Source organism: Cantharellus anzutake (genome assembly GCF_015039405.1).
Source record: "Cantharellus anzutake strain C23 chromosome Unknown EI90scaffold_76, whole genome shotgun sequence".
NCBI classification, from domain to species: Eukaryota; Fungi; Basidiomycota; class Agaricomycetes; order Cantharellales; family Hydnaceae; genus Cantharellus; species Cantharellus anzutake.
In genome coordinates this window covers 344,344-355,262 of record NW_024067026.1, presented here as the reverse complement: position 1 = coordinate 355,262, position 10,919 = coordinate 344,344, and the positions used below count along the sequence as shown (strand labels likewise).

Below are 10,919 nucleotides of genomic sequence, written 5' to 3'. Positions count from 1 at the left end.
GTGGCATGAGGGGTGAGGGGTGGTGTGGTGTCAGGTCCGAAGGTGAATATCGGAACAGACAGCAGTAGGGTAGGACTCCGGAGGTGGTGAAGATGGGGGTCCAGAAGTCGGATCGGGATCGAGTATGTATGGATATGACAGTCAGGCAGGGTGTGCCCTGACAGATGTCCAGTACCACTTTATTAGGGAGTGTGTTGCAGATGGTGCCATTAATCTCAAACTCATTGGGATGAATGACATGGCTGCCGACGTTCTAATGAAGTCACTAGCTAAGGTAAAGCATGACCGGTTTTGCCTGATGCTAGGGATGGAGTACATGAACTAGACTAATGCATGGACATTGGGTTGAAGGGGAAGTGTTGACATGGCAACCCAACGTGGCGCATGATGAGGATGGGCCACTAGGCACCTTATTGCCAACGTGGCGCACTGGGGTACATATATTGTAACCACCCGCTCAGGCAGCAGAAAGGACTTCTCTTAACTTCATGTTGTGCGCCACTTTGTACTCTTTTGTTCTGGCTGGCCACCCAAATAGGTACATAAGGGTCCATGACTTGGCCAGAGCACGATATCTAACTATCGACTTGATATCGCACTCAGACGCCTGCCAGCTGATAACAGTTGCTGCAGATGCCACCAAGGTCTTCGGTTTCTTCAAAGGAGAAATCGGAATGTCAATGTTGGAGCTAGGGGTCCGGGTGGATCGGATAGGATCGGATTAGGATCAGAAATCCTGGATTGGGACAACCTCCCAATGGCCAATCCGGATCCACCAGATGAAAATCCCGGATGATCCTGGATGATCCTGGATAATAACATCTTAAGACTTCTTTGTATTTTAACATGTATTTACCTGAATTCCCATCATACAATAAATTTGGAAGCTATTCAAATGGGCTATTCATCAATGTAAAGTGTGTTGACACTGTGGGAAACAGTCCTGACACCCCTTTACACAGTGGTCAGCATGAGTACAGACATTGAGTTACCCCAAAAGACTCGTGTCCAAAAAAGTATTTTGCATTTTTCTCGATAATTTATTGGTCAATTCACTCTCAAATTGTATATTCTGGAAGCTATTCAATAGGGCTATCCAACTATGTAAAGTGTGTCTAGACCGTGGGAAACAGTCTTGACACCCCTCTGGACAGCAGCCAGCAATGTGCACGGACAATGAGTCAGGAGTTAAAATATCTCGGATGACTTTGCTACAATACAATAATTTCGGAGGCCCCCAAACCAATAAGGGGGCCATTAGTTGCATGCTAGCAATGGGACTCCATCCCGGATCATCTCGGATCATCCCGGATGCCAATCCCGGACCAAGAATACATCCTGACCCCCAATCCTAATCCGGCATCCGGGATTGAAAATTATCATCCGGGATAATCCGATCCACCCGGAGCCCTAGTCGGAGCATTTAGTCTTTGTCATAGTTGTAGTGGTAAATGAGGAATGTAAGAGAGCTTATACACATTGAGGCGAAAGGGGGAGATTGAGGAGAGACATAAGCACAAGTGGCAGGATTTACGTAAATATGACCTGTTGTGCAGGTGACCTACTTTTGCCGATATTGATGCGGCACAACTCACAGGACTCATCGAAGAGGGCCATCGCGTCGGCTGTCCTTGTAATGCCCTTAATTGTATGATCCGAGCAATGTGAGCCCAAGTTACAGTCACCGGAGTCCTTTCCATTTTCCATATTGCTCTGACAATCCGAACACTTCCCTAACCGTCTATTTTCTCGTCTATTTCATTTGTTCCAGATCGTATCAGCTATTTGGGGTCGTTCACCATTCCACCCTCATCTGGCATCCTGTTCCAGTAGCGTCTACGAACAATAAAACTAGTAAATTTCAACCCACTGACGTCGCAACCCTAACCACAGGAAGAGAAAAGCTGTGTCGCCCAACAACGTGGCAATGCGCTAGCTTGGGGCCACTGATGGCATGTAAGGCTGTCGTCCAGAAGTACCTGAGTTTGTTGCTGCAGTCTGCATATGATACTTCTGCCTGGAAGGGCCGGAGCTCCGTGCTGCTCTTGGCATGTGCCCGGAGGCACCAGTGCTTGGTGCTACCGATGGCATGTGAGACTTGCGTCTGGAAGAGGAGGTGTTTGGCACTGCGGAACACGGGATCAATGCAACTGTGAAAACATTGCCATTGGAGAAGGAATGTCAACATACCGGTGGAGGGTGCTGGCACGGGTAAGTGGATCGCGTTAATGCGCATCGTCGCTGTAGTTTCCATTGGTGGCCGAATTTTTTTGAGGCGCTCACTACGGGTCAAAGAGCCACTTGGGCCATCTTTGGAAGCATTCTCGGGACTGCCACCATCCCTGTAATCCCCCTCTTCCGCGGTAGTGTCTCTGCAGTAGGTCTCTCTATTCTTCCCTTTCCCTTTTGCTCGTTTACCGCTCCCGATACCAGAAGACTCGCCCCAACCCCCAAATCTGCCTCTGGATTTTTCCCCTGCCGACACGGTCTTGGCAATCTTGATCGCCCTAGATGAGATTTCTTCATCGTCATCATCCAAGGGAGTAGACCGCTTCCGACGAGTCTGGGTATTGCTCTCTTTTGTCTCCGCTGCTGGGTCGGCAGCTTGTTCTTTTTCGTTCAGTGGGGTGATGCCCTGAATAAGCCCTTGATATGCTGGATTCGTTGTTATCGATAATAATCATTTCCCAGACGGAAAATCACCTACCAACCCCAGTCTCTGACCCCAAAAAACTCTCCAACTGACGGGCCTTGACATCACCAGCGTGAATCAACAGGATGTCCGCTGTCTTCTCGGTCAATATATCATACACTCGAACTTCTTTCCGTTGTGGTTGACGATGCACCCGAGTGTAGATTTGGTGCCTATCCTGGGCCGACCATTGAACATTCTACGGAACATTCAATTAGTCTTAGTCAAAGCGGTGCTCTGCGCTGTGTTATGATCTTGCTTGCTTACCGCAATGATCAAGGTATCTGCTGCGGACAAGTTAATGCCCATAGCGGCTACTGAGGTGAAGATTAGCACACGGCGGTTCTCATCACATTGCCATTGGGAGACCATCTCCCGTCTTCGTGCGTGGTCTGTGTTTCCAGTCAGCGTGAACGGCTCAAATCCAAGGACATGGCGAATGGCGGAGGCGAAGGAGGGGACGTTTTGGGTGAAGTCCATATACACAGCGATTCGTCGCTTGCGTGGACAATCAGGGTCCGCTTTCCATTGAGCCAATGTGGTATCGAGTGTTGGTACCAGGTGACCATGAGTGTCGAGGGTGATTGGTGGGGCAGTGTCAGAAGCAAGACCATGAGCAATGATGTGCAACATGGTTTTCCACTTAGCACCACCGTTCGCATGATACTGTGCTGCGTCATCAAAGACCGGAGCCTGAGTGCTGGCCTCGATGGCATCAGGGTGGTCTGAACCTTTGCGTGCACGGAGATGGAAATGCTATAGAATGGTGTATTGGTATTGCTGGAATGTACGAGATGAAATCACATACGCCAAACCTGTCAACCTCAACTGCTTTCAATATCGCGTCATCAATATCTGCCGTTAAGCGATCGAGGTGATCAGGCTCCAAGGTGACCCAGACCGGGTAAAAAGTGACGGGCGGGAGATTCACTAGAGGATTTCCGTCACGGCCTAGGGAAGACGGTGTTCGACGAAGGATGTGGCCTGAGAATGCATTACGGAGTGTTTCCAACACGGAGTTGAATTTATCCCGTGCCTTGGCGAATGGTTCAAACGAAGCCGCTGATGATGCTCGACCTTGACGAATTAATGCACCCCATGTCCGAACGTTTGCCTTGCCTTTCGTCCCATTACGGGCAGCCTTCATGGCATTACGTGCCATTCGATGGTCTTCTTGGAACACTTTATACAGTTCTGGATCTTGAAGGGGAGGGGTCCCGATGGCCCAACCAATATTTATGATGTCCTGAGGAAGAGTGCGTCAAAAATGCACACCAATGATACTAAACAACCTACCTGATGCGAAAGTCGCATGCAGGTGAAACGTGTGCATCACAGACACGCTAACAGCACAGTGATTAAATGGACGCACCTTTGGGTCAGTGATGAGGGGAGTGCCGGTCAAACCGATCGTGAACTGGGCCAAGTCACGGAAGAAAAACATGTAGCTTGGATTTGTGCGGTATGTCTGGATTTCATCGATGACCAGAAGTGATGGCACGACCGAGAAGATAGTGTCGTCAGTTTTGCCACGCCTGCGAGCTATGATGGAGGGACTCTCCCACTGCTTGCTAGGACGATGGCCCATTAGTTCTTTGTGTTGCTTCCGCAGTGCCTAGACCAAATGAAATTACAATGATATAAACAAAGGACCGTGCCAGCTTAATCAGCGCTTACCGAGGTCGATGCCAAGATGATCCGCCGTGACTCGGGTTGATAGGATGACCTGTACGACTCCAGGAGTGTACTACTGTTTGCCATATTGGACACGTATGGAAAGATGTCGTAGGCATCTCCCTTAAGGAACTGCTCGCAGGCGAATTTCCACGAGCCGATCAATGTGTTGCTGGCCACTATCATCACCGGGCCTTCTGATAGAGCCGCCTTGGATTGAGGCTGCTGCACGCTAGGCCACTTGTGGCCTGCGGAGGCCGGATGTGGGAGGGTTTCTACAATGAGGGAGGTAAGGGTTGCAAAATCACTGACGAAAGCGAAGCAGCTGGCCCACCGAAGAGCGTACCAGCTGCTGGGCGTTGGCCATTAGCAAGCCGCTGACGTTGCATCTCAAGGTGAACTATAAATGCGATTATTTGACTAGTAGAATTGGGGTTCATTCCACATGCAATCCACATAATCTTTCAGATACTCACGCTGTTTTCCCCAAGCCCATTCCATCGGCCACTAAAATTCCCTGCTTCTCGCGCACGCGCTCGGTTTCCTTGCAAAATAGCATATGGTGCATCGCAAGCACCCCATCAAGTTGATGTTGGTGAAAAGCCAGTGGCGCATTCTCTGCTTCTCTCCACTCCGGCCCGCTGGCGGGGGTGAGAAGACCTCGAGGGTCATAACGCTCATTGAAATAAGGCCATGGATTGAGCATGTCCAATTCCGCCTTGACCTGATGCTCAGTTAGTTGAGCATATGATGACGTACCCACGTCTTTTCCGCCACCAAAGAGCTGGTCCACAGCATCAACTCCTTCCTGAGCATTTCCAACTGCCTCAGAAAACGACGGCACTTCACCGACTTCACGACTTTGCTCAAACCACTCATTGAGCAACAGCTTGAAGTTCTCCACCTGCGGATCGCTAGAAAGGGACCGCACGGTTTGGAGGAATTCTTTCGTAAGCCCTACCCCGTGCGCTCAGGGCCAGCTCAACGGGAAGTCTAGCATTATCAATGAACTTACCTTTAACATTTGCCGTCCCTTTCCGGCAAAGACCCGCCGCATCCTTGTCCACCAAATGTAATCTGACGAACGTCTCTTTCATCTCCTCTTCCAGCTCAGAGACCCTCGTTTTCAGTTTCTCCCGTTCGGCGTCTTCCATCGCTAACATTGGAAGGCCTGTTACCTTGATAATGGCGGACCAAGCTCTGTTTAGATTAGATATGGTGAAATCTTGTGGCTTTGACTCAGGCGAGTTCGGATCCACCACTGTTACTATACATTAAAAACGAAGATAATCGATATTGATCAGACCCACATTTGAAAAGTTCTTCCATTTTCAGGACGTCCCCTTCCGCACTGCGGAGACCACGGTTGCAGAAAGCACGAATCCGGTGAAACGTGAGCTGAACCAGTGCCAATATTGCAGGTTCAGCTGCCGCAGGATAAAATCGTTTTCCATCGCTGCTGCATTGAGTGAGGAAACCTTGGCCAAAGCACTCTACGGCAATCTTCTCTGTGGGGACGCTGGGAACTGCAGGAAACTGCGTCGTGTTGTTCAGGTCCATCATCGTGAATGGGTGGTGACCGCTGTCTTTCAGAGAAATCTCAACTTTCTCATTCAGTCTGGCTGCAGCCCAAAATGCAATAGTCCATGAAGAAATAAGTTTGAATGCGTTCGATCTCTTGATGTGTTTTCCAGTTTCTACCAGAGCTTTGTGGCCCCCACGGCCTCCTGAAGATGCATTTCGGAGGTGCGTACACTCGTTGAAAACCCTGCACACTTTTTCTTCGTCATCCCGGGACCATCGAAGAGCCAACCACCAAGAGGGCCGAGTAGTTATGTCAAGTGTACCGTCTGGAAGACGAGGGAAGAGGCCACGAGAAAGGCCAAGACCGTTGATAAATCCTTCATCAACAAATGGCAGACGGGTAAGCTCATCTTCGGCGTCAAAACTCAACGGGTCTGCAGCATAGCCCAAGTTGTATAGAGCTGGGATTATTGCGAGTGTCGATACAGCCGGCATTGGAATAAGTTACAAGAGTATATAGAACGAGGATGTAGTGTGATGGGATATGACACGAGTGAAGAAATTTGCATATCAAATACACCGGGAACAATCCGGTTGATCGACCATTGGGAGTGTGAAGTCATCCAATTCCTGAAAACCATTGACCCATGTCGTCACTACCTTACTTCAGGTACGAAAGGGTAAAGAGGGCGAGAATGACAACTATTCCCATATAGGAGTGCATCTTGTGAGTTTCAGCCGACCTCTGACATATTAATCTCATAGTTCTCAGAGGAATGACTTGGGCATTGGGAATTTTATCGACAAGGCGGACGGCCTACAGAGAAATAAGAATCTAGAGAAACCTCCCTACAGGACAAGCAAAACCCTCCGAAGGCGTATTGTCCATTACGACGCGTGCTCGGGATAATGCTGATAATATTGTCAGACAGCAGTAACAGCGTGGCAGATAACTTAGCGAACATGAGCCCAGGGGTGGAACAGAAAGACCACACGAGTGCTTGTCCCCATGACCAACGCACATCTGGATACTCAATGCGGCTCCCGGTGATTATGAACTCATCGTGCGAGCCAAATCGGCTCACCGGATGGACCGTCCAAACAAGGCAATCCAGCCCATGTTATGGAAAAATTCAGAAGGCATCTAAAATAAATCCCACACTCAAAATGCGGAGACGATTCAGTCCTTATTGGCCGTTTGGCTGATAGCCCTTGCTCACCACCAGCGTGTTTACCTCAAAATACATTCAGATCAGCTTCAGCGCCGAGATCCGAAGACGAACCCTGAGCCCATCGTAATCTCGACAGCACGCAAAAAGAGGAACCTGGTTAAGTAAGTAATCTGCTGTCCAGTCAATCGCTGATAATAGAATGACTATAACTCCATCGGAAAACGTGGCCCCGTGAGGAACAATTCGTTCATGGCAACGAAGGCGACATCGAGATCTGGAAACCAAACGGCCAAACCCATATTCAAAGCATCCGATAAAAAGTGAGTTTAGCATCACCTATTCTCGGGCTCCCAAAAAATCAACAGCCAGCCGAGTCGTTGTCGCGTCTATATGTATTCAGTTGGTCGATGTAACCTCTCACCATTCCTTTATTGTTTATTTCTTGGATAATCACACCACTATTTGGCCATTTATTCGCCCAGGTCGGACATGAAAACCGTTTGACATTCACTCATGTCACATTTCAATCGGGGATGCTGTAATGGGAATATCTAGGACATTGTATTGAGGCTGTTGTACCGCGGATAGGCGGCGAATTGATTGAATTTGCAATTTAATTGAGACACAGGGTTGGAAACAAATTGAATTGACATTTAAATGGCTGATCATTCCAATCCTGTCACGAAGAACATCAATCTGTTGGAATGCATACCTAAGGCTTGGGTTGGTCGACCCGGTTCATGATGCCCCCAAGGAGTTTCAACCTCCCAGTGAGTCGACCTTTCAAGACATTTACCTGTGCCCGTCTGCATCACTCGCAACATTTAAAAAAACAGTAGCCAAACCTTTGATTACGTCTTTTATTGTCATGGTTCACGTCCATTGAGCGACGCACTAGCACTGTCCCGGCGCAGCAACTGGGCCCACCCCGCTAGACATTTCTCGGCCCCATCATAGAGACAGGCGGATTGTCCAGCACCGATCGACCAAGCTACCAGAACGTCCCGTCGCATTGCGTGAGCGGCTCCCTCATTTTCTGGGGGTCACTTCCCGGTCGTTCTCCCCTTCTCACACGGCTCCCACCGCACGAGAGCTCATCGAGCGCACATCACGGTTATAAACCACGTTCTAGCAGCTCCGCATGATGAGCCCCCTCTACTGTTGTGCCGCCCCCCGAAGAGAGATGAGTGTGTTAGGACCGGAGAGGTTTTTTGTGAGTGTGGTCGAACTCGCCCCTTCTTATCTTTACGTGACAATCAGAGCTCACACACATTGTAGAAACGGTGTCTGCGCGCTTCCACTGAACGGTAAACCATTTTATCCAACGCAGACCACACTGACAATGCGGCAGTTACTCCTCTGCTAGCCCCTTCAATACGACGCTACCATTTTCCCTGCTCTTCGATATCACTGCCACCAGCCCATCGCTTATCCATTCCATCACCTCCATGCTGTCGTGCGCTGCCTTGATCGGGGGGCTCAGGCAATCGAACCTCCCCCGGAATATGCTCGAGGATTCCCTTATTTACTAATCTCATATTTCCTGCTTCGCACAGGGCGGATTTCGCAACACGACCTTGATAGATTCTACGCCGTATGGACAGTGATTTTTTCATGTATCCTCGAACGCATAACTCCCAAGTCATTACCCTAACCCTGACAGTTGCCCACTCTACCATCGCAAAACTATCGACTCGCGGCAGAACCCGCCCTTCACCCAGGCGCTTTTATCCGCTGGCTAAAGATGCCGCCGTGGAGGAACGGTAGACTCTATGCCTATGGGAGATATGCGAAAGACGTGGCCTAACTAATGTAGCTGATATATACAAAACGCTGGACGTCCCAGAGCTCAATCCAGATGCAAGGCCAAAGATAGGTTCACTATACGTTCGGAGCGACACGAAGCTCACAGCTCCTCCACAGCCCCTTCATCCCATATACTTGCATGTCATCCCTCTTGCCGATGAAGAGTGTCTTCGACGGAGACCTTCTTTCCGTACCGCGAAAATTCTGCGAGTCGTTCTCATTTTTTCCCGCCCTGACAACTAACCGCATTTCAAACGTCCGTACAATAGTTGCATAGCAATGGACTCACGAAGGTTCCAGGGTAAGGCTAACAACAACACCCCGGTGGTCTTGGGGGACCGCAGGTCCCGATTTAGACTTCAGAACGAGGCTCAGTGTATCGGCAAGATTTGATTCCCATCATTTCCAACCTACTTTAGACTCTGGCCATATTCCATCGAGCGATCAACCCCGGATCTTAAGTACAGCCGCAAGTGATGCTTTTGACGAGGTATGTGATTGGCAAAGATCCAGGCCATTGGTCTTTACCCAGGCCTTGTGTGGTTTCTTCAGGCGATAGAGGTACATATATTTTCAACCACGTGTCTCACATCACTACAGACTCCTGATTTAATACTTATGAGGTGGCACTGGCGAATTTGCTCTGCAGGAATGCCTGGTTCGTGATCAAAACTTGCGACATACGGTTGTCGTGGCCGGGGTCAATGTCATCCGGACCACTCCGGGCCACAGCGAGGGCGTCATCACGTCATGTGATTCATATGTTCTTGCTTTTTTTGCCGGGCTCGACCTATTACTGCCTAGCAGGGTTGGCTAAATGTACGCTGTGTCGATCTGTCTATCTGTCACGAGCTAGACACCACTACGGAACATGAATCGATTGTGATGCTGAATCTCCGAAGCCGCACTCTGTGAATTTTGCTGTCCCTTCCGCACACTAAGCCCACATACAAACTTGGAACCCAAGGCCAACCTCACGCTATGTGGGAGTCGTCTAAAACGGCATTTTTAACAATACTTGAACATCACTCTGACCCAACTGCAGCAATCTACATGGCTCCTGTGTCTAGTTGCGTCAAGCCAACATTCTCCGCCCTTCTCGTCTCTCGCCTTTGCGTAGCTTTGTCTACTGGAAGGCCTCACTTTCACATCGTACCGGTTTAGACATGCACAAGGTTCGGGCTTAATATACTCATTCATGTAGCGACAATACTCGTTCAAATAAAGTGAAGATGATTGCTTCATGTGGATGATCATTTTTTCCCTTCCTGTTCGATGATTTCGTATATACAGCCATTTAGCGGTCAGGATGCTATGACATCATTTTGGATTCAAGGACTCTTGTGCATGCAAGTGCACAAATTGGGTCGTCTTTTCTTAATATCTTATACCTTCCCCTAGCCGTGCACGGAATGATCCACAATGGCCTGTTGCCGTTCCTGGCGTGCACATTCCGCATCGCACGGAGTGAAAGCGGCCCAAATGAGTGACCTGGATTACAGTAAGCCGCCGTAGCCAGCACTATGAGATGGGTTCACTGAAATAGGACCGAAAAGATAGTGCCATAAGCCTCTACTGATCCGCTGTCAGTGACCATCTGTCCGACACACCGACTGCCGGTGGCAACGATGACAAATGAAAATGATGGGGCACATTGACCTTCGAAAATAGGAAGGTGGGGACAAGAGGGTCCTGATATCACTTTGACGTCGCGTTAGCATGCATCTTGAAATCACGCACGGGCTCGATCTTTTGCCTCGAAAGCTCATCGGGGGGTCCTTGGTCTGGGTATTACTCGCTCAGATGCTGTTACTTGCCCATGTCTTACTATAGTTGCCGTATAGATGGGTTCAAGGCTTGTCATTGAGTGGACTTGTTTGGCCACCAGCGAATGAGGACACCTGGGCGAAGGGCGGGTCTTGTCGAGTTTATTTTGACCGTGAGTGGATTCTTCATCCCACTCATCCGAAGCGTTGGGTGCCGAGTGAGGGTGAGCGGCAGGAATATTCGATGGTTGGGCTATGGCCGAGTGGGCAACTGTGCAATGAATG

At 49.4% G+C, this 10,919-nt stretch overlaps 2 protein-coding genes across 2 annotated transcripts; both read right to left on the bottom strand.

Moving 5' to 3' along the window:
* Nucleotides 1-1,739: 1,739 nt before the first annotated feature.
* On the bottom strand, nt 1,740-6,446 carry EI90DRAFT_3078698 (P-loop containing nucleoside triphosphate hydrolase protein). Its single transcript, XM_039061788.1, has 11 exons — nt 5,677-6,446; nt 5,382-5,627; nt 4,843-5,323; nt 4,701-4,786; nt 4,370-4,641; nt 4,065-4,307; nt 3,501-3,938; nt 2,960-3,448; nt 2,708-2,891; nt 2,191-2,655; nt 1,740-2,126 (listed from the first exon to the last, which is right to left on the bottom strand). Exons 1-11 carry the CDS (start codon nt 6,383-6,385, stop codon nt 1,933-1,935), a joined length of 3,807 nt encoding a protein of 1,268 aa, XP_038910728.1. The 5' UTR covers nt 6,386-6,446; the 3' UTR covers nt 1,740-1,932.
* Nucleotides 6,447-6,536: 90 nt separating this feature from the next.
* Nucleotides 6,537-7,476, bottom strand: EI90DRAFT_2496567 (uncharacterized protein). Its single transcript, XM_039053125.1, has 5 exons — nt 7,174-7,476; nt 7,111-7,125; nt 6,976-7,051; nt 6,854-6,914; nt 6,537-6,802 (listed from the first exon to the last, which is right to left on the bottom strand). Exons 1-5 carry the CDS (start codon nt 7,393-7,395, stop codon nt 6,688-6,690), a joined length of 489 nt encoding a protein of 162 aa, XP_038910727.1. The 5' UTR covers nt 7,396-7,476; the 3' UTR covers nt 6,537-6,687.
* Nucleotides 7,477-10,919: the final 3,443 nt, after the last annotated feature.

What these genes read in the sequence shown, in the direction of transcription:
- EI90DRAFT_2496567 (XM_039053125.1), bottom strand. Translation starts at nt 7,395, where the DNA reads ATGCTAAACTCACTTTTTATCGGATGCTTTGAATATGGGTTTGGCCGT. An exon ending in TTGTTTGGACGGTCCATCCG is followed by an intron (nt 6,915 to 6,975) that starts GTGAGCCGATTT and finishes TTGAGTATCCAG; the next exon opens with ATGTGCGTTGGTCATGGGGA. An exon ending in TGTTCCACCCCTGGGCTCAT is followed by an intron (nt 6,803 to 6,853) that starts GTTCGCTAAGTT and finishes CAATATTATCAG; the next exon opens with CATTATCCCGAGCACGCGTC.
- EI90DRAFT_3078698 (XM_039061788.1), bottom strand. Translation starts at nt 6,385, where the DNA reads ATGCCGGCTGTATCGACACTCGCAATAATCCCAGCTCTATACAACTTG. An exon ending in AATGGAAGAACTTTTCAAAT is followed by an intron (nt 5,628 to 5,676) that starts GTGGGTCTGATC and finishes GTATAGTAACAG; the next exon opens with TGGTGGATCCGAACTCGCCT. An exon ending in CCCTCATCACTGACCCAAAG is followed by an intron (nt 3,939 to 4,064) that starts GTGCGTCCATTT and finishes ACTCTTCCTCAG; the next exon opens with GACATCATAAATATTGGTTG.